At 46.4% G+C, this 20,912-nt stretch overlaps 1 protein-coding gene across 1 annotated transcript; it reads right to left on the bottom strand.

Moving 5' to 3' along the window:
• Positions 1-1,161: 1,161 nt before the first annotated feature.
• Positions 1,162-20,763, bottom strand: LYRM7 (LYR motif containing 7). Its single transcript, XM_075341861.1, has 5 exons — positions 20,712-20,763; positions 16,041-16,113; positions 12,085-12,155; positions 8,468-8,549; positions 1,162-1,428 (listed from the first exon to the last, which is right to left on the bottom strand). Exons 1-5 carry the CDS (start codon positions 20,727-20,729, stop codon positions 1,364-1,366), a joined length of 309 nt encoding a protein of 102 aa, XP_075197976.1. The 5' UTR covers positions 20,730-20,763; the 3' UTR covers positions 1,162-1,363.
• Between the last annotated feature and the right edge of the window lie 149 nt (positions 20,764-20,912).

Here is a 20,912-nt window from a genome sequence, read left to right on the forward strand (position 1 = left end):
TGCATCTTATAAAAAAAATATTGATATTGGTTTGCTATGTATTCCTCCTGTTGGTAGCTGTTCACATTAAGTTGCCTCACCCCTTTCCACAGGCAATGCTAATTAAGCACCATACTTGGATCTGGTCCGCCTTTATCAATGGTTGCTGTCTGGCACTGAGAGGGTCAGTTCTGATATAGTTCTGGTATGTGTAGAGCTTGCTCCACATGCTGGGACCTGGGCTGGTCTCTATCCACAATTGCCTCTTTTGCAACATGGAAGCGGCTATATACAGGTTGCAGGTATGTTTGCTCCATTATGGTTCTGCTTTTAACTTTATCTAGGAGGCCGCATGGCACATGAAATACATAATATAGGTTAGGACCCCCCCTATTGAGATTTGCCGTGACGTTGGCAGGGGTGGCTCAAAGAATTGATCAATTTGCTAAAAATCTCATTTTTTTATTATAGTACAGTTGGAATAAATCTGTGAATTTTCACTTTTTATATGATGCATGCCAATTTCAGATCGTGCTGGCTCCTTTTTCTCTTCATTATTTCATATGGGAAATTTTGCTTTGCTAGACGAGTAACTTGGTTTACAAGCACACTCCCAGAACGGATTGTTCTCGTAAACCAAGGTTCCACTGTATTTTTAAAGGGCATATGCTCACGTTTCGGGTTTGTGAAAGCATTTCTGCATCTCTTGGCAGAAAAACACACTGTCAAAAACACGTTTTTTAGGTGCAGATTTTTCCCATTCATTAAAATGGGTTAAACCTGCAGCAAAAAACGATGAAACAATTGATAAGCTGCAGATGTAAATCAGTATCAAATCTGCACAGAAAACTCATCCAAGGCAGAAGACTTCAGGATTCTTATTGACTTTGCTGGCATAAGGTATCCTTTCAGGTTTTATCACAAATCACTCAAAAATTGCATACAAAAACGAGATGGGAAACTGAAGACGTGTTGCAAGGCCTCAGCTCACAGAATAGTTGTGGGCCCAGACAATTTTCTGTAGCCTCTTCTTACAAAATTCAATTGCCCATAGTGGCACAACCTCTTTTCCTGCGTCAGGAACATTATAAATAATGGAGCGGATCATGTACGGATTTTTATATTACAGCAGATTAGAAAACAGAATATTACAAAACAAAAGAAACTTTTTTTTGTAAATTTTATTTACAGTCCAATGATTTACAGAAAGATTATGGTGAAAAAATAAATAAAAAAGGTTTTATTGATAACATGCAAGTAGTAATCTGAGAAACTGACAGTTTCCCATTCTGCATTTATGCCACAAAGTCTCTTCCATTAGAATGAAGTGCAACCAAAATCTGAAAAACTGGCGATAAATGGTTAAAAACTGAGAGCTGTAGTGTCATTTCTTTGGCGCATCACAATAAGTCATATTGTCTAGAAGGATCTCTTCTCTTGGCTGCAGAACTGGAACAAAATATAAACCAAATGTTAGTAATGTATTTTTGGGCAGGAAAACACATTTTCAGTTCTTTTAAAAGTAATGTGTATATAAAGAGGTTTGTCACTTTTTGGCCAATTTTCTAAAATGCGCTCCGTTGCTTATCTCTTTGTTGCGTGCTACGCCCCCTGGTGCCCACTGATCAGCAGTGCAAACACTGGACATGGGCACCGCTATGACCTCATGAGGCAATGGCGTAGGTGTGACTGCTTCCCTAGCTCCATCCCAGTTTGTGCAGAAAGCATTCCGCAATACAAGATATTCTGCTGCTTATATTCACAGATGAGAACAGAGCCAGGGAAGCCGGACCACAGCGTTAAAGCAGTTGTCTATTTCTAGGACAACCCCTTCTGATTCCACATTTCACCGAGGAAAAAAAACCCCTCTACTGTGGCCAGCGCGGTTCGTACCTGGGCTTGCAGTGTTGGAGCTCTCATGACCTTGTGACGTTACACGGGCCCCACGTCATCAGCGCCGTCTTTTTTGTCCCCGACTTCAGACAAATGAGTTGATCAACAGGATGTGAGCGCTGCTGCTGCAGCTACCTCCTGTTGAATGCTCCTGCACCGGCCACGGAGGTGAGCACAAGCTTTTTTTATTTTACCTGGGGGAAACATCTGGAATCACAAAGGGGTGTCCTAGTAGTGGACAACCACTTTAAGACTTGACAATTGAGGTTACTCAAAAGTAAAAGGTGGCGAGAAACTCCACTTTACGCTGTGTAAATGATACTCATTACATGGTGCTCTGCCCTTTATCTATCCAGCTCTTTTCTAATTTAGAACAAGGTGCAGTCGGAAGAATAAATTAAATGCATCTTTTGCCGTGTGTGTGCTGTAGAATGAAGACTATGCTAGCAATGGTAAAATACAAGAATTGCCGGCACTTCCTAATCTTATAGTCTGAATTGGTGGAAATTGAACATAGCATACAATATCTAAAATAACAGTTACACTCAAGTAGAGGGAAGGAGAAAAAACAAAGATGTATATGGTGACTCCGGTTCTGATTGGAGTCCATATCCACAGTCTAGGAATTTCGACTCCGGCTGCCAGGATTATATCATCAAACCAAGGACTACTTAAGGAAGAAACCCAGGTTGGGACAATTTGGTGACCTGGCTACAGACTTTGCAGACCTCACACAGCTTCCTAAATCCGGCGCTATTCCTTTCTCGGTGGGTGCCCGCCGAAAGTGGGGTGCTGCTGGATTGGAGTAAGTGGCCCTGGAAACTCTGAGGCACGGACCTTCAAATCCCTGGTGAGCCAGCAGAAGGGTGAGACTCTGTTGCCTGTTACATTTGTGTGTTTTGCTGGTTATGTGTTATGTGACGTTAATATTTTGGGGATCCAATAAAGTCTTAATATTGTGATTCCCTCACCCTGTGTTATCTGAGTAGTGTTCCGCCCACGGTTAAGGTCGGTGGTCAGTTGGGATGAGCCCTGGTCCATGCTGTCTTTATAAAGGCGGTCGGTTCAGTTAACGAGAGCACCCACTGAGCTCCGTGTCTCCACAATGTCCTCAGGTGTTTTAATTCTCCTTTTGCAGGTTCTTCTCTAGCCCTTATAAAGTGGTCAGGAATGACACGAAAAGAGGTAGAAACTTAGATTGGGACCCGTTGAGAGTTATACCTTGGCGTGGTAACTGGGCTCAAGTGCATACTACGGGGGAGCAAACAGCTTATAGGATACTTACGGGTTAGCTCTGTTATGGTGGCGGCTCCATGTGGAGTAGTGACACACACGGGAATAGACCCTGCAATCACTGCATTCTGGTAAGACACCTGTTCGCACTTTATATAATTATCTTTCCTCTTCTCTAATAGGGCAGATGTCCTTTTGGGAAAATATTTATAGACCCCCACAGCACAATGGGTGGTATTCTCCAACGCGTCATGCTGCTACACTTTCACTCCTGGTCCTGCATTCATGCTCTGGTAAGAATTTGTTTAGGCTCTGACTCCAGGCGTTCATTTTTTGGCTACTTAGCCTTTTGCACTTTTTTTTTTTTTGAGGTGAAGTCGTATTCAGACAGTCTCATGGCCTTAAAACAATCACTGTTTCAGAGCTATGCAATTATTTAATATTTTACGGATGGGCTATTAACACAGGCCTACATTGAATTCCCTAAAGGGGTTAAAGGGCACACATTGTATGTATTGTTTTCCTATATGATATCCCACAGTGCTCTTTTGATCTGATCCATGAAGTTGATAGTGTATTATGTTCATGTCTGATTTTAAATTATTTTAATTATGTACAGTACAGACCAAAAGTTTGGACACACCTCATCTCTAGAACAATTAATAAGAGGAGACTTTGTGCAGCAGGCCTTCATGGTAAAATAGCTGCTAGGAAACCACTGCTAAGGACAGGCAACAAGCAGAAGAGACTTGTTTGGGCTAAAAATGGGAGAAGGTGTGATGGTGTGGGGGTGCTTTGCTGGTGACACTGTTGGGGATTTATTAAAAATTGAAGGCATAGAGAACCAGCATGGCTACCACAGCATCTTGCAGCGGCATGCTATTCCATCCGGTTTGCGTTTAGTTGGACCATCATTTATTTTCCAACAGGACAATGACCCCAAACACACCTCGAGGCTGTGTAAGGGCTATTTGACTAAGGAGAGTGATGGGGTGCTACGGCAGATGACCTGGTCTCCACAGTCACCAGAGCTGAACCCAATCGAGATGGTTTGGGGTGAGCTGGACCGCAGAGTGAAGGCAAAAGGGCCAACAAGTGCTAAGCATCTCTGGGAACTCCTTCAAGACTGTTGGAAAACCATTTCTGGTGACTACTTCTTGAAGCTCATCAAGAGAATGCCAAGAGTGTGCAAAGTAGTAATGAAAGCAAAAGGTGGCTACTTTGAAGAATCTAGAATATAAGACATAAAAAAGTTTGAAAAAACTGAAAATAAGTATTTCATTCCACGTGTTATTCATAGTTTTGATGCCTTCAATGTGAATCTACAGTTTTCAGAGTCTTGAAAATAAAAGAACTCTTTGAATGAGAAGGTGTGTCCAAACCCTGACTGGTGGAGGGGTGCAGTGATAGTTGACTTTGTGGAACTTTCTCCCATCTCCCTATTGCATTTCTGGAGCTCAGCCACAGTGATCTCTGTGTTCTTCTTTACCTCTCTCACCAAGGCTCTTCTCCCACGATTGCTCAATTTGATTGGATGGACAGGTCTAGAAAGATTTCTGGTGGTCCTAAACTTCTTCCATTTAGTGATTATGGAGGCCACTGTGCTCTTAGGAACCTTGAGTACTCCAGAAATTCTTTTATAACCTTGGCCAGATCTGTGCCTTACCACAATTACGCCTACGTCTGAGTAAATTAAACATTGACAAATCCCCAGGGCCAGACGGCATTCATCCACAAATATTGAGGGAATTGAGCTCCGTAATTGACAGACCACTGTATCTCATCTTTTTAGACTCACTTGTAACAGGGTTGGTGCCTCGGGATTGGAGGATTGCTGATGTGGTACCGATATTTAAGAAAGGTAAGAGGGTAGATCCAGGCAACTACCGTCCAGTAAGCCTGACATCAAGAGTATGCAAAGTTTTTGAGGGCATTTTAAGGGATGACATGCAAAAATATGTTGCAGAAAATAATATGATAACTGACAGACAGCATGGATTCATGAAAGATAAGTCGTGTCTAACCAACCAGTTGGGGTTCTATGAGGGGGTAAGTGCAAACCTGGATATTGGTAATGCAGCTGATATGATTTATTTGGACTTTGCAAAGGCATTTGATACTGTACCACATAATAGGCTTATACTAAAGCTCCAGAAGCAAGGACTGGGGGAAACTATATGCAACTGGGTAAGGAATTGGCTAAAAGATAGGAAACAAAGAGTAGTCATAAATGGAACATTCTCTAAATGGGCTATAGTCAGCAGTGGGGTGCAGCAGGGATCTGTGCTAGGACCAATTCTTTTTAATTTCTTTATTAATGACCTTGTGGATGGGATTGATAGTAAAGTGTCAGTCTTTGCTGATGACACCAAACTATGTAGGATATTAAAAACTGACCTTGATAGTATAATATTACAAAAAGATCTGGATAAGATGTCAGAATGGGCAGATACTTGGCAAATGAGATTTAATGTTGATAAATGTAAAGTAATGCACCTAGGACGGAGTAATCCTATAACTGCGTATACATTAAATGGAAGTAAACTCGGGACTACAGAACAGGGAGAAGGACTTGGGTATTCTCATTACAAATAAGCTGAGCAGCAGCACTCAATGTCAGGCAGCAGCTGCAAAAGCAAACAAGATTCTAGGGTGTATAAAAAGAGAGATTAAATCCTGCGATCCCAAAGTATTATTACCCCTCTATAAATCACTTGTAAGGCCACATCTGGAATATGGGATCCAGTTTTGGACTCTACATTTTAAAAAGGACATTCAGAAGTTAGAGTCAGTTCAAAGGCAGGCAACTAGACTACTACAAGGAATGGAAGGCCTCCCATATGATGGCAGGTTGAAAAAGTTAGATATGTTTAGCTTAGAAAAAAAACGTCTCAGAGGAGATCTCATTTATATGTATAAATACATGTGTGGTCAATATAAAGGACTGGCACATGACTTATTTCTTCCGAAGACAATACTAAGGACCAGGGGACACTCACTGCGAGTGGAAGAAAAGCGATTACGACAACTAAATAGGAAAGGGTTCTCTACAGTTAGAGCAGTCAGACTGTGGAATACACTACCACAAGAGGTAGTAATGGCAGATACTATAACAGCTTTCAAAAAAGGGCTGGATGACTTCCTCAGTACACACAACATTGTTGGTTATAAATGACTTGGTGACCAGGTGTAAAACTGGTGGAGGAAGGTTGAACTAGACGGACCTAGGTCTTTTTTCAACCTTAGTAACTATGTAACTATGTAACAATTCTGTTGCTGCGCTCCTTGGGCAGTTTCTTTGACTTCATGATTCTCATTTTGTCTGACATGCACTGTGAGCTATTAGGGCAGTTTCACACATCCGGCATTTCGCCAGATTGCTGGATCCGGCACACTCCAGTACAGTGTAAACAGTACAATGGCATCGCAGCAAGCTCCGGTCACATGCAGTCATGGGACCGGAGCTTGCCACAATGCCATTGTACTGTATTACACTGTACTGGAGTGTGCCGGATCCGGCAATCCAGCGAAATGCCGGATGTGTGAAACGGCCTTTACATAGATAGGACTTGAATTGGAAAGGCACAAACCTATCAGTTTAATTAAACACAGCTGGACTCCAATGAAGGAGTAGAACCATCTCAAAGAGGATCACAGGAAAATGGTCAGCATGTGACTTAAATATGAGCATACCTCCCAACCGTCCCGGATACAGCGGGACTATCACGCTTTGCATTGTTTGTCCCGTTGCCACGGGTGGGACGGCCGTCTCCCGGGTTCCGCCCACCCACTCTCTCCCCGCTTTTCCCTCCTACCATCCTAACACGTGACGTGGCATAACAGAGAGGAGCGCGCTGCCCGAAACTAGTCTCTGTCTGCTCTGTGCTGCTGCTAAGGTACGTAAACTGAATCTCCCCAGCGCTGATTCCCCTCCCTCCCCCCCCACCCCAGGCCAGAGCCTCTCTGTGCGGTCGGACGGCCGCCTCTCTGTGCGGTCGGACGGCCGCCTCTCTGTGCGGTCGGACGGCCGCCTGTCTCTGCGGGCGGACGGCCGCCTGTCTCTGCGGGCGGACGGCCGCCTGTCTCTGCGGGCGGACGGCCGCCTGTCTCTGCGGGCGGACGGCCGCCTGTCTCTGCGGGCGGACGGCCGCCTGTCTCTGCGGGCGGACGGCCGCCTGTCTCTGCGGGCGGACGGCCGCCTGTCTCTGCGGGCGGACGGCCGCCTGTCTCTGCGGGCGGACGGCCGCCTGTCTCTGCGGGCGGACGGCCGCCTGTCTCTGCGGGCGGACGGCCGCCTGTCTCTGCGGGCGGACGGCCGCCTCACTGTGCGGGCGGACGGCCGCCTGTCTGTGAAGGCGGCCGGCCGCCTCACTGTGAGGGCGACCGGCCGCCTCACTGTGGCTGCCTGCGTCTCCGTGCTGGAGGCCCGCCGGCTCCCTGCGTCTCCGTGCTGGAAGCCCGCCGGCTGCCTGCGTCTCCGTGCTTGGGGCCCGCCGGCTGCCTGCCTCTCCGTGCTGGAGGCCCGCCGGCTGCCTGCGTGTCCATGCTGGAGGCCCGCCGGCTCCCTGCGTGTCCATGCTGGAGGCCCGCCGGCTCCCTGCGTGTCCATGCTGGAGGCCCGCCGGCTCCCTGCGTGTCCATGCTGGAGGCCCGCCGGCTCCCTGCGTGTCCATGCTGGAGGCCCGCGTGTCCATGCTGGAGGCCCGCCGGCTGCCTGCGTGTCCATGCTGGAGGCCCGCCGGCTGCCTGCGTGTCCATGCTGGAGGCCCGCCGGCTGCCTGCGTGTCCATGCTGGAGGCCCGCCGGCTGCCTGCGTGTCCATGCTGGAGGCCCGCCGGCTGCCTGCGTGTCCATGCTGGAGGCCCGCCGGCTGCCTGCGTGTCCATGCTGGAGGCCCGCCGGCTGCCTGCGTGTCCATGCTGGAGGCCCGCCGGCTGCCTGCGTGTCCATGCTGAATGGGTGTGGATGGAGAGTGGATATGGGCGTGACTGTGAAATGGGAGTGGTTAGGGGGCGTGGCCTAAAAATTTGCAGCGGCGCGCTATGCGCGCCACAAACTTTGTCCCTCTTTTCCTTCTTTAAAAGTTGAGAGGTATGTATGAGTGTCTGAGCAAAGGGTCTGAGTACTTATGACCAAGTGATATTTAAGTTTTTCTTGTTTAATACATTTGCAAAAAGTTCTACTTTTGTGTTTCTTTCTGTCAAGATGGGGTGCAGAGTGTACATGAATGAGAAGAAAATGAACTTTTTTGAATTTACCAAATGGCTGCAATGAAACAAAGTGAACAATTTAAAAGGGGTCTGAATACTTTCCGTGCCCACTCCAACCTGGTGCTCCTCCAGAACAGCAAAGGAACTCATACCTATTGTATTAGAATCAGTGTGGACACCTTGGATAACTGTTGTTCTTAACAAAATTTCAACATCTTGTCCAATTTTTAGGAGCTAAAAAAAAAAAAAAAAAAGTTAGATTATTATCAAGGAACAGAAAAATGTAGTTTACCATTTTTAAAAATGTTTCACTGTTTTCTGTGCATACTATAAGGGGAATGCATCATCAATCAGAGAGTGTCCTATTGTTAAACTTTTTTTTTTTTAATTTTGATCATTTGTTTTATTTTCCATATATAATAATAATAATAATAATAAAAAAAAACAAATGTGCATTTTCACACTGGGAACTATGCATAATATTAGTATTTACTGTTCAGAATTTTCGGCAGTTTTATTATCATTACAGACAGGATTACAGTGAAAGGTAATCTCATTATGTGCAGTAGAGAGCACACTGATCTACCATTCTCAACAGGTGATGACAGATCACCAACTCCCCCTTGTTGCATGCCTGGAAACCTCTCCTGTAGAAGTCAATAAGTCAGAGTATGTTTAATGCTGCTAATGTACAAAAGCGGAAGGCTAAGGCCCCATGCGCACGCTGCATTTTTTTGGTGCAGTTTGTGGCACAAAACTGCATGCATTTACTTCCCAAGCAAAGTCTATGAGATTTCAGATTTGCTGTCCTCACGTTGCTTTCTATTTTGGCTGCAGTTTTGTGGTGACTACAAAAATGCAGCATGTCAATTTTTTTCACCCATTGGTCATAAAAAAAACGCATGGTCCAAAAAAATGCATGCTTTTTTGGGCCACAGGCTGCGTTTTTGTGACCACAGGGCAAAATCGCAGCATGCGGACATACCCTTACTGACCTGTGTTAAACGTTTTATTAACTGCATATAGAGTACAGCAGAGTTGACAGCAATGTTTGAAGAGAGTTGCAGTGGTATTTATATTTACACGCTCTCCTCCTCCTCCTATACTGACTGCTCTGAGATGAAAGCTGGAAGTGTTTGTAATTATACTCAGCTCTGCTCCATACCACAAAAGCTGAAAGGATCAGGGCTGAGAACAGAGCTGTCTATCATAACATCTAATAAGAGAAGGCATGTTCTTCTGATTTTTAGGGTAGCATATTTTTGTCCCCTGTATGACGCCTTCTAATTAGGATTAGTCAATATCATGCAGACGATCTAATATACATCCCCAAAGACAAATCTCTGGTATCAAATAGTTGAGCTTTTCATGCCTTATAACTAGTGATGGGCGAGCGTGCTTGCCACTGGTCGTTACTTTATCAAATATTGGGGTGCTCGGATGTGTCGTCCGTGAAACAAGAACACAAATGATGGAAGTCGGCATCCCAGTGTGACCCATTTGCAGTTTCTAAATTGCTCTCCTGGGGGATAAAAAGAAAGCTTTCCAAAGTAGTGTGTCAAAGATAAAAAAAAAAAGAAAAAAAAATGAAAAAAGACCCCCACCCTCTGGAAATGCTTTGTACATGGACGGGTGTATGTGGACGGAGAGCCGGACTGCCCTATGATTGACTTCCATTATACTAGTTACTCGACTTGAGCCCTTTCAGAGCATTTCAGTGCTCATCCATCACTAATTATAACCCAAACTTTGCAAGATAATTCCACAATGAAGAGGAGAAACTAGAAAACAAAAAAAAGTTTTATTCAGTTCTGAAGCCAGTATATTCTATGGTGTAGCCCGTTTAGCATGCTGAAACTGGTGAAAGGTCATCTTTAGAGTGAACCGGTCATGTACTTCATGCTGCTCAAACCCCAGGCAGCATGCATGAATCAGATCCGAGGTGCTCCGGTTTTATTTTATCTGAAGGCTGTAATAGTGCTTGTAATCTATGTTCCCTGAGCCCAGTCTTAATACTCCCCTGCCGCCATCCTTCATCCTCTATTGCTGCCACTCCTGTCAGTCTCCTTCAGTTTGTGACTTCCTGGCTGCTCCAGTGTTTCATGTAGCAAGCTTGAGGTCACTCTTAAATTGTAGTCTATGGTAGCCTCGTTCTGGCTCTCATAGACTGAGGCGGGCTTTGCACACTACGACATCGCAGGCCGATGCTGCGATGCCGAGTGCGATAGTGCCCGCCCCCGTCGCAGCAGCGATATGTGGTGATAGCTGGCGTAGCGAAAGTTATCGCTACGCCAGCTTCACACACACACTCACCTGCCGTGCGACGTCCCTGTGGCCGGCGACCCGCCTCCTTGTTAAGGGGACGGGTCGTGCGGCGTCAATGCGACGTCACACGGCAGGCGGCCAATCAGAGCGGAGGGGCGGAGATGAGCAGGATGTAAACATCCTGCCCACCTCCTTCCTTCCGCATATCCTACGGAAGCCGCAGTGAGGCCGGTAGGAGACGTTCCTCGCTCCTGCGACTTCACACACAGCGATGTGTGCTGCCGCAGGAACGAGGAACAACATCGGACCATTGCGTCAGCGTAATTATGGATTACGCCGACGCTGTACCGATGATACGATTACGACGCTTTTGCGCTCGTTAATCGTATCATCCAGCCTTTACACACTGCGATGTCGCATATGCGTCATGTTCAATTTGACCCCACCGACATCGCACCTGCGATGTCGCAGTGTGCAAAGTGCCCCTTACATTGAGAGCTTGTGACGCAACTTATGACTTCTGTACAATAAAAAATGGCGGTCATAAGATGGCTCCGCAAGATCAGAATGGCCTTGATAAAGGGTGAAGATGCCGGAGGGAGGAGAATTTCACTAGGAGCAGGAACATTACATTACAAGCACCACTCCAGTGCTAAAAAAAAAATAGAAAACACTAGAGTTGTGCTCTGAAACCACTGAGTAGTTGCTACATTTGTACTTATTCTTAGCAGGATTGAGCAGATGAGATTATATATATATATATATATATATATATATATATATATACTCATATACTCCTGTAAGATAGAGGTAGTTTCACAGATGGTGGAAAATTACACAGGTTGCCATTGCAATACCTTCTATCAGCAAGGAAAGGGCATACCGTAGTGACTGTTCACATTACGTTTGCGTCTTTTGTAGAATCCTCTGGTGCATAAATGTGACATAAGGTCTGAGCATCTACAGTTGTGGCCAAAACTTTTGAGACTGATACAAATTTTCTTTTTTGCCACAAAGTATGCTGCTTTTAAATATGGGGTACACCTTAATACAGTGGGATGGCTTCCGCCTTTATTTTTTAATCATAAACTGTAATCCTAAGTACCCTATGTTATTTATATGTACTAATACTTTTTATAGCTAGGTATATGCTTATTTTGTTTCTATTTTAGGTTTTGTTTTACCACATATTGTATGTAAAAATCCTGAAAGTCAATATCGACCCTTTAACGAGCATTGCTACATGATTTAAAATAAGAAGTGAAACCAGGCACTCCGTTTACAGACATGTTTCGGGGTGTTACCCATCCTCAGTGCAAAGCAGGAGATCTGATTTGGCTAATTGAGAGGCCTCTGTCTGGGTGCCTAAGGGGGAGCGTTTCTCCTTGCAGAGAGCGCCTTACACAGACTTATATTTGTGTTTTTAGAATTTTTAGTCCGAGGTTTCTATTGTAAAACCTGCTATTTGACAAGTCTTACTAATGGTGAGATCAAGGGTGCTTACTTCAGATATTTTTTCAGGAGCACTCTCATTTTTATTCTTCCGGAATTCTTCATTGATTTTCTGTCTGGAAGCTAAAATATAAAAACAGCAAATCTATAAACTCAAGGAGTATACAAAGGAGGTTCATTTAGGGGTCATATCATAATCCAATTAGGACAATTGACGCTATAAACACAAGAGCCGAATGAACTGGCGAACTCCATGTGTTCAAGTATTACACTGATGGCCATTCAGAAAGATGGCTACCCCGTAAGATTACATTGCTGGTGCAGGAGACCAGTCCTAGACACCCAGAAGCAGAAAAACTCAGCGTCTCTGACAGATGAGAAACATTAACAGCCATCATCTGCAATGGAGAACATCGAATGTAAAGGAATATTGTAAGGACTATTAACATGGAAAAAAGATTTATCATATAACAAAAAGAAAAATCAAAACTGCATTTCATACAGGAAAAAATAAAAGTTTTCACGGATCAGTCAGCAGAACCAATTTATTCTGGCAGCAGTAATTGGGACAGGGCTGCTGCAGTTCCTTAACTCCCTCACTCCTGATCCTGGTTTTCACCTTCACGACCGAGCCATTTTTTTCAATTCTGACCAGTTTCACTTTGACAGGTTACGAGGAATAAGGAAAAAAGCCCCAGCAAGAACAAACAGCACACCTCTAGATAGTGATAATGATGGCGCGATCAATATTGATCGCAGCATTTAGAAGGTTAAACTGACTGGAGCGGTGCAGACACCAATCCTGGCAGTGACAGACGGGTCTCGGCTTTAACATAAGCTGGAGACCTGGCTGCAATCGCACGGGCACAGCTGATGTGGCTGCAAAATCGCCAGAACATACTAGATACATTCTGGGTTAAGGCACTGACAGCCGGGACATATCCAGTACATCCAATGTCAGTAAGGGGGTTCAAAGTAAAAGTTCCACCTTTAAAAGGGAACCAGTCAGGTGCAATATGCCCCGAGGACAACGAGCAGTTCTGGGTGTATATTGCTAATCCCAGCCTAACCGTCCCTGCAAACACTAGTGTAGATAAAGAGATATTTAGAAAAAGTATTTCTTAATATCTTTTATCGTATGCTAATGAGGCCAGGGACTAGTCGCAAGGGTGTTAGTTCCCCTGGCTAGTCAACTTCATTAGCATGTTAGTACACCTCTGTGGGCGTGCTAACCTGCTAATGAATGTGCAGCATCACAGGATCAGTTCACTCACCTCTCCGCCCGACACTGGATTTCGGCTCAGTGCACATGACCCCAGAGTTTGGGTCATGCGCACTATGAAGCCGGGTGTACGAGTCCCGCCTTCAAACTGAAGTAGTGAGCAGGGCCAAAAGACCAGGGTCGTGCGCACTGAGCCGAAATCCAGCATCAGGCGGGTAAAGGGAACCTGTCAGCAGAAATTTTGCAGGCCCGCGCTTGCGCAGAACGAAGGAGGCAGAGGGGGAAAGCGCGGTCACGCGATTATGGGCGGTTACTTGGTAATGAAAATCAAAGCGCCGCCCATAATCTAAAGCCTGCACACACGTCACCAGCGGTGACACTGGGCACAGTGCTCATCCACGAGAGATAGGCACTGGGCATGCGCGGGGACCTCTGGAGCACTGGGCGGCGTCCACAGCTATGGAAATGAGCGATGGGGGACGGCCTAAAGCGGCAGGAGGCAGAATAACGGACACCAGGCAGCCCGCCCCGTGCACCATTTACAGTATCTGCATACAAAAAGGTACCACTTTATAAGTATTTCTTTTAGTCTAAAAGGGGGCACAATAACAACACAAACCTTGCTGGAATGCAGCCCACGAGCTGCAGAGGGGGAATCTTTTATGTTTAGTGCAAAATTTCTGCTGACAGGTTCCCTTTAAGAGGTGAGTGACATCATCCTCTGACGCTGCGTATTCATTAGCATGTTTACACACCCACAGGGGTGTACTAACGTGCTAATGGGGGCGACTAGCCAGGGGAACTAATGCTCTTGGGACTAGTCCCCGCGCTCATTAGCATACGATAAAAGATATTTAGAAATACTTTTCTAAAGATCTCTCTATCTATGCTAGCGTATATAGGAACGGTTAGGCAGGAATTAGCAATATCCACCCAGAACTGCTCGTGGCTATAGGTGCATATTGGACCCAACAGGTTCCCTTTAAACCTCCATCACAATGTGTAAATGTTATGAAATTCTTTCACAACTTTTTTTATTTTAAAAGTAGACATCGCCTGACAATAGATTCATAAAACAGTGTATGTTTTACTGTGAATGGCTGCAGTATTTTAGAGAAATCATACTTTGAAGAGTCAGCTGGGTCTTCGCACCTCAAATGACTAGTCCGCGCCATGTCCCTGGTGGCTTGTGTTCACTCATCGCCCCTAGAAAGACAGGTCTCTTGGTAAACAAACCCACGAGAGAGCTTTCAGTCTGGGGAAGCAGCACAGGACATAGCGGAAGCTGGAACTTGCCCCGGACTAATCATCTTTTCTAAATAAGTTTACTCTAAAATGCTTTAGCGTTCCTGTGTAAAACATATAAAGCTGCAATCACACAGCCTGTGTCTGATGTATGAGGACCATGGTTCGGACAGCAGGAATCTACTGTCAGGTTCCCTTTAAGAATATACAGTGGGGTATTTTATTTTGTTAATTTTAAATAATGAATATAATAATTTAATTAATGCCATAATGAGGGCATGATGTATTTTACAAAATGCCACTGACCTAAAAATGCAGAAAACCCCAAATTCTGTGTGTGTAGTGTGGTTAATATTTCACTATAGACTGTAAACATCCACATTAAAAATCAGAGAAAAAGCTGGAAAAAAAAGAAATCTAACAAAAATGCCACAAAGAGCGATGCAAAGGGCTTTGTCTGATTCTAGCCTTAGGTCAGGGTCAAGAATCGGTGTTTTTTTAACGGTGCTGCCCAGGCTTGAATAAAAGTTGACATATCTGTAGCAACTATTATTGAGAGAAGTGGAACGTGTCAAGTAGGCACATGATCGCGTTATGCAAGTCACATACATCGGGTCATGGGGACTTGTAGTTAGCACTGGGTATCGTGACCGCACGAGCACACGGCAGTCTGTAGGCACATAGAGACCGCGACACTCGCAGAGGATACAATCTGAAGTTTAATGGGAGAACTTGATCTGAAAAGCAGATTAGAAAAGTGCATACTACATATAGAAAACAGCCATGTGGACTATCCTATTCCTTTCCTCTGGCCCGTGTGCAGACTGTTTAGCATGCAGACTACAAATGCGCTCATCTGAATGAGACCACTTTTTGACATGTATCAATCCGAAGTGTCAAAGTGAACCTAACAGCTGCATAAAGAATATGATGGGTCTCAAAGGCAAATTGCCTCCTCACAGAGGAAGAGGACTGCAACTCTAGCACCACCTATTGGAAGTAGCAATCCGAAAAGTCATTATCGATCCTTTAACAAGCCTTAGGTCAATGTTGACTTTTAGGACTGATACTTCCAATAAGTGGGGCTGGAGATCAAGTCCTTATCTTCTCTAAAGAGACAATTTGCATATTTTATTTCCAAGAGGAGCATTACTTGGCTTATAAGCCTCCTTACAATGGCATGTCACTATCCACAAGGGAAAACGTTACCCTATAAGATCCTAGTCTATAAGGTAAGGGAAATTATGGGGACCTCACTGCAGGAAAATCCCACTAAAGGCAATTTTACCACTCAATAACGCATACATGTCATTTTACTAGACATCATGTAAGATCACGAGAGAATCGAGAGAGGGGAGAGATGACGGATCTTATTAGACCATGTTGCAGTGAGCAGGAATGATTGTACAGATTTCTTTTTGGAGAGTGCACAGGTCATGACCCATTTGGCCCCATTATTATTTTTGGGCTGGCACAAGTATTTGTTTACTATGACATAAAAGTGAACAGAACGCATAGCACATTCAGTAATACCTACTCACCGTCTAATGCCCGCACATCATTCTGGAACACGTGTTGTCTTGTTCTGTGCAAGGTTTTGAAAAGCTTCAAAACCTAAGAAATTTACAGAAAACAAACAAGTCTGATCATTGTGGTCAGAAAATAACGTAGGAAATATTATTAGACCAATACAAGGTAACAAGCTGGCTGCCCACTGAACCTCGTCCCTGTGGTAGACCACCCAGAGCCAGTGGTACAATACTATGGCAAAATGCTCTTATTTACTATTTAAAAAAGGTACCTGGACCAACTAACCCACTAAAGGGGTTACCTAAGGAGTCATTTGTACACCCGAAGTCTTCAAATACTGCTTTAGGCTATGTGCGCACTTACCGTTTTTTCCCGCGGATTTCCTGCGGTTTTGCTGCATGTTTCGCTGCAGAAAATGGTCATAACATCTCTGCAGTGAATCACCAGCAAATCCTATGGGGAACAAAATGCTGTGCGCACTATGCGGAATTTGACAGCTGCATGTTTTGCTGCGGGATTCCCACAGCAAAAACAATTGCATGTCACTTCTTTTCCGCACATCGCTGCGGGATTTCAGTCCATTGACTCCAATGTAATCGTGAAAACCCGCAGGGAATAACGCAGGCAGCAAATTCTGTGCGGTTCACTGCGTCTTCCTGCGTTATTCCCTCCGGTATTTTGCGGTTTACCTGCGGTAATGTACATCGCTGCCTGCGGTTTTGCAGGGAAGTGATGTCATTATGACAGGAAGAGGAAGCGGAGCAGAGAGGAAACACACACACACACACACACATCACAGACACACACACACACATCACAGACACAGAAACACATCACACTCACACACAGACATGTAGAATACACATAGAAAGCAAACAGAAATATAGAAAAAAAACACGTGGGCTCCGCCGTATTTTTACCGTCCAGCCGAATTAAGCACACTGCGGCGGCCCGGTATTCTCAGGCTGGTGAGGGCGAGGGGCATGGATAATGTCCCCCACCTCCCTCCCACCTCCCGCAGCCGAGAATATCAGCCCGCAGCTGCCCCGGGACTGTCGCATGCATTATGCGGCAGTACCGGAGTGTCCCCAGCTCTTCCTGTTGCCGTGATGCGGTGGCAGTCAGGGTAATATAAGGAGTTAATGGCGGCGGATCGCCGCCACTAAGTCCAGGCTTGATCATGGCAGCGTCTATGAAACAGCTGACATGATCAACCCGTAAGTAAAGTGAAAAAACACACACACCTCCGCTGCTATTGGGCGGCCGCTCAGTGACGTCGCTGTGACGCCGCACGGAACGCCCCCTTAGAAAGGAGGCGGTTTGCCGGTCACAGCGACGTCGCCGGGCAGGTAAGTATGTGTGACGGGTCTGGGCGATGTTGTGCGGCATGGGCAGCGATTTGCCCGTGTCGCGCAACAGATGGTGGCGGGTACCCACGCTAGCGATATCGGGACCGATATCGCAGTGTGTAAAGCCCGCTTTAGAGGGCAAGGTTTGTGTCACCATCTGGCTGTAGAGATGATCACGACGAGCACTCAGCTACACATTTTCAACACCAGTTGGTGTTAGACCAGTAGTGCCAATTGACATCTGTCCAAGGCTGGCATACATTTCTGACTCACCCACAGCAAGCGATGTGGCGACTTGTTGAGTGGCATTCACCTCTTTGGTTGGTAGCCATGAGGGTTTTGGGTGTGCAACAGGGTTAGCAAAGCACATGGTGAGAACCAGTATAAGCAGTTCGGGGCGACATGTACAAATAAACTAGGAGAGCTGCCATTTTTACTAACCTGGCAGCAGGAAGAGCATGGCTATATCCCATGGCCAATAGAAAATACTGATGATGTGCCAAGGGGAGTGCAGCATTACCAAGGCCACAGGATGAGATGGAGGAAAGAGACGGCATACGGTGAGCCCTCTCCCCACTAAACGTACGGACCATCTGCACAGCATCACCACTGGAAACCAGGTGGAGTGGGGAAAAAGACTTGTCACAGCAGTAAGTCACTGTGGGAGAATGGCAGCACCAGGGGCTGAGGACTGCAGTGTGAACCGGCTGGAATTTTAACTGGATTGGTAGAACTGAATAGTATCATCTGGATCCCCCGAGCTCTAACCTACCTCTAGCTGCCAATTATAAATCACTGCTGGATACTGGGGGGAGCGGGGCTGAGTATCCTCCCAAAATCTGCGGGCGTATTCTCCAGGATCGCTTACCGCAGAATGGGGAACCCTGATCTATACAATGAATGTGATATTTAGGATACATTTCCATAGTTACTGTCCTTTAAGGACGCCCTGCAGCAGAAAATTCCCAGGCTGAAGAGGCAAAACACATCTGGGGATTTCACTGCACAAAAGTTGTGGAATTTCTGGAAATGTCACCTATTGTAAAGACTGAAACATGCAGCAATATCCACAGCATTATGTAGACATACGGTGGATTTCACATCCACCGCACCGGGCAATGCTATATAGGGGGGGTACCGGGCAATGCTATATAGGGGGGGGTACCGGGCAATGCTATATAAGGGGGGGCACCGGGCAATGCTATACAGGGGGGAACTGGGCAATGCTATATAGAGGGGGAGGGGGGTACTGGGCAATGCTATATAGAGGTGGGCACCAGGCAATGCTATATAGAGGGGGGCACCGTGCAATGCTATATAGAGGGGGGCACCGTGCAATGCTATATAGAGGGGGGGAACTGGGCAATGCTATATAGAGGGGGACACTGTGCAATGCTATATAGAGGGGGGACACTGTGCAATGCTATATAGAGGGGGGCACCGTGCAATGCTATATAGAGGGGGGCACCGTGCAATGCTATATAGAGGGGGGAACTGGGCAATGCTATATAGAGGGGGACACTGTGCAATGCTATATAGAGGGGGACACTGGGCAATGCTATATAGAGGGGGAGGGGGGTACTGGGCAATGCTATATAGAGGGGGGCACCGTGCAATGCTATATAGAGGGGGGAACTGGGCAATGCTATATAGAGGGGGAGGGGGGTACTGGGCAATGCTATATAGAGGGGGGCACCAGGCAATGCTATATAGAGGGGGAGGGGGGTACTGGGCAATGCTATATAGAGGGGGGCACCAGGCAATGCTATATAGAGGGGGAGGGGGGTACTGGGCAATGCTATATAGAGGGGGGCACCGTGCAATGCTATATAGAGGGGGAGGGGGGTACTGGGCAATGCTATATAGAGGGGGGCACCGTGCAATGCTATATAGAGGGGGGCACCGTGCAATGCTATATAGAGGGGGGGAACTGGGCAATGCTATATAGAGGGGGGGAACTGGGCAATGCTATATAGAGGGGGGGCACCATGCAATGCTATATAGAGGGGGGCACCGTGCAATGCTATATAGAGGGGGGCACCGTGCAATGCTATATAGAGGGGGGCACCGTGCAATGCTATATAGAGGGGGGCACCGTGCAATGCTATATAGAGGGGGGCACCGTGCAATGCTATATAGAGGGGGCACCGTGCAATGCTATATAGAGGGGGGCACCGAGCAATGCTATATAGAGGGGGGCACCGAGCAATGCTATATAGAGGGGGAGCACCGTGCAATGCTATATAGGGGGGGGCACCGTGCAATGCTATATAGAGGGGGGCACCGTGCAATGCTATATAGAGGGGGGCACCGTGCAATGCTATATAGAGGGGGGCACCGTGCAATGCTATATAGAGGGGGCACCGTGCAATGCTATATAGAGGGGGGCACCGAGCAATGCTATATAGAGGGGGGCACCGAGCAATGCTATATAGAGGGGGAGCACCGTGCAATGCTATATAGAGGGGGAGCACCGTGCAATGCTATATAGAGGGGGGCACCGTGCAATGCTATATAGAGGGGGGCACCGAGCAATGCTATATAGAGGGGGGCACCGTGCAATGCTATATAGAGGGGGGCACCGTGCAATGCTATATAGAGGGGGGCACCGAGCAATGCTATATAGAGGGGGGCACCGAGCAATGCTATATAGAGGGGGAGCACCGTGCAATGCTATATAGAGGGGAATCCGCGGTGTACACCAGAACAAAAGGTGCATCCAGTGAGGAGCAAGAAAATGTGGAAAACTCTGTCGTCACATCCAAAGCAATTCGGGTGCCGTATAAAAGGGAGGTACATAGATCAAGCCATGAAGCTATGCTGCAATTAAAGGGACTGTCCTAAAGGACCCGACTAATATGAAAATCTACACTCGCCTCCCGCAATGTTGGGACCGCTGTTCCCGTGAGTGACATGATTTATTTTCTCAAGTGACAGCTGCAGACAGTCAGTGATCGCCTGGCGGCTGCAGACGGTCAGCGATCGCCCGGCGGCTGCAGCCCATCAATACTCCTCTGGGGCGTTTGACCACTCAAAGTAATGGCTTTAGCTGACGAGCAGCCACCACTTGTCAAAACAAATCATGTCATTGTCCAGGACCAGCTGCCGCCACATTGCTGGGATGGTGCACCTATGGGAGGTGAGTGTAGACTGCTTTTATAAGCTGGGGTCCTCCCAGAATGGACGACCCCTTTAAAAAAAAAAAAATAATAATAATTTATGCAAAAAAAGCAGGACTGAAACAGTTAACTCTTCACCTGTCCTAATTCCACCGGGTCTCATTATACTGGCCCCTCCAATATGATCCGCCGCTGCCTTCAGGACCACACTCACCTTCATTTTGCCGTCCATGCCCCTCACATCCTCCTCCAGGTCATAAACTTCAAGTTTCTGCAATTATCTACCAATCACAGCTCAGTGTAATAGCCACGCCCCATTTGTGTCATGTGCGTGACTTCTCGGACGCCATTTTGGAAAAGGGAAACGCATAATGGGATACGCTTTATATTCCAGTCTTTCCCGCTTTAAAAATGG

Source organism: Anomaloglossus baeobatrachus, chromosome 1 (genome assembly GCF_048569485.1).
Source record: "Anomaloglossus baeobatrachus isolate aAnoBae1 chromosome 1, aAnoBae1.hap1, whole genome shotgun sequence".
Classification (NCBI taxonomy): Eukaryota; Metazoa; Chordata; class Amphibia; order Anura; family Aromobatidae; genus Anomaloglossus; species Anomaloglossus baeobatrachus.

Coding starts and splice junctions, on each gene's coding strand:
- LYRM7 (XM_075341861.1), bottom strand. Junction 8,550..12,084: donor CTCCTGAAAAAATATCTGAA/GTAAGCACCCTT, acceptor TTTTTTTTTTAG/CTCCTAAAAATTGGACAAGA. Junction 1,429..8,467: donor CACTGATTCTAATACAATAG/GTATGAGTTCCT, acceptor ATTTTGTTCCAG/TTCTGCAGCCAAGAGAAGAG.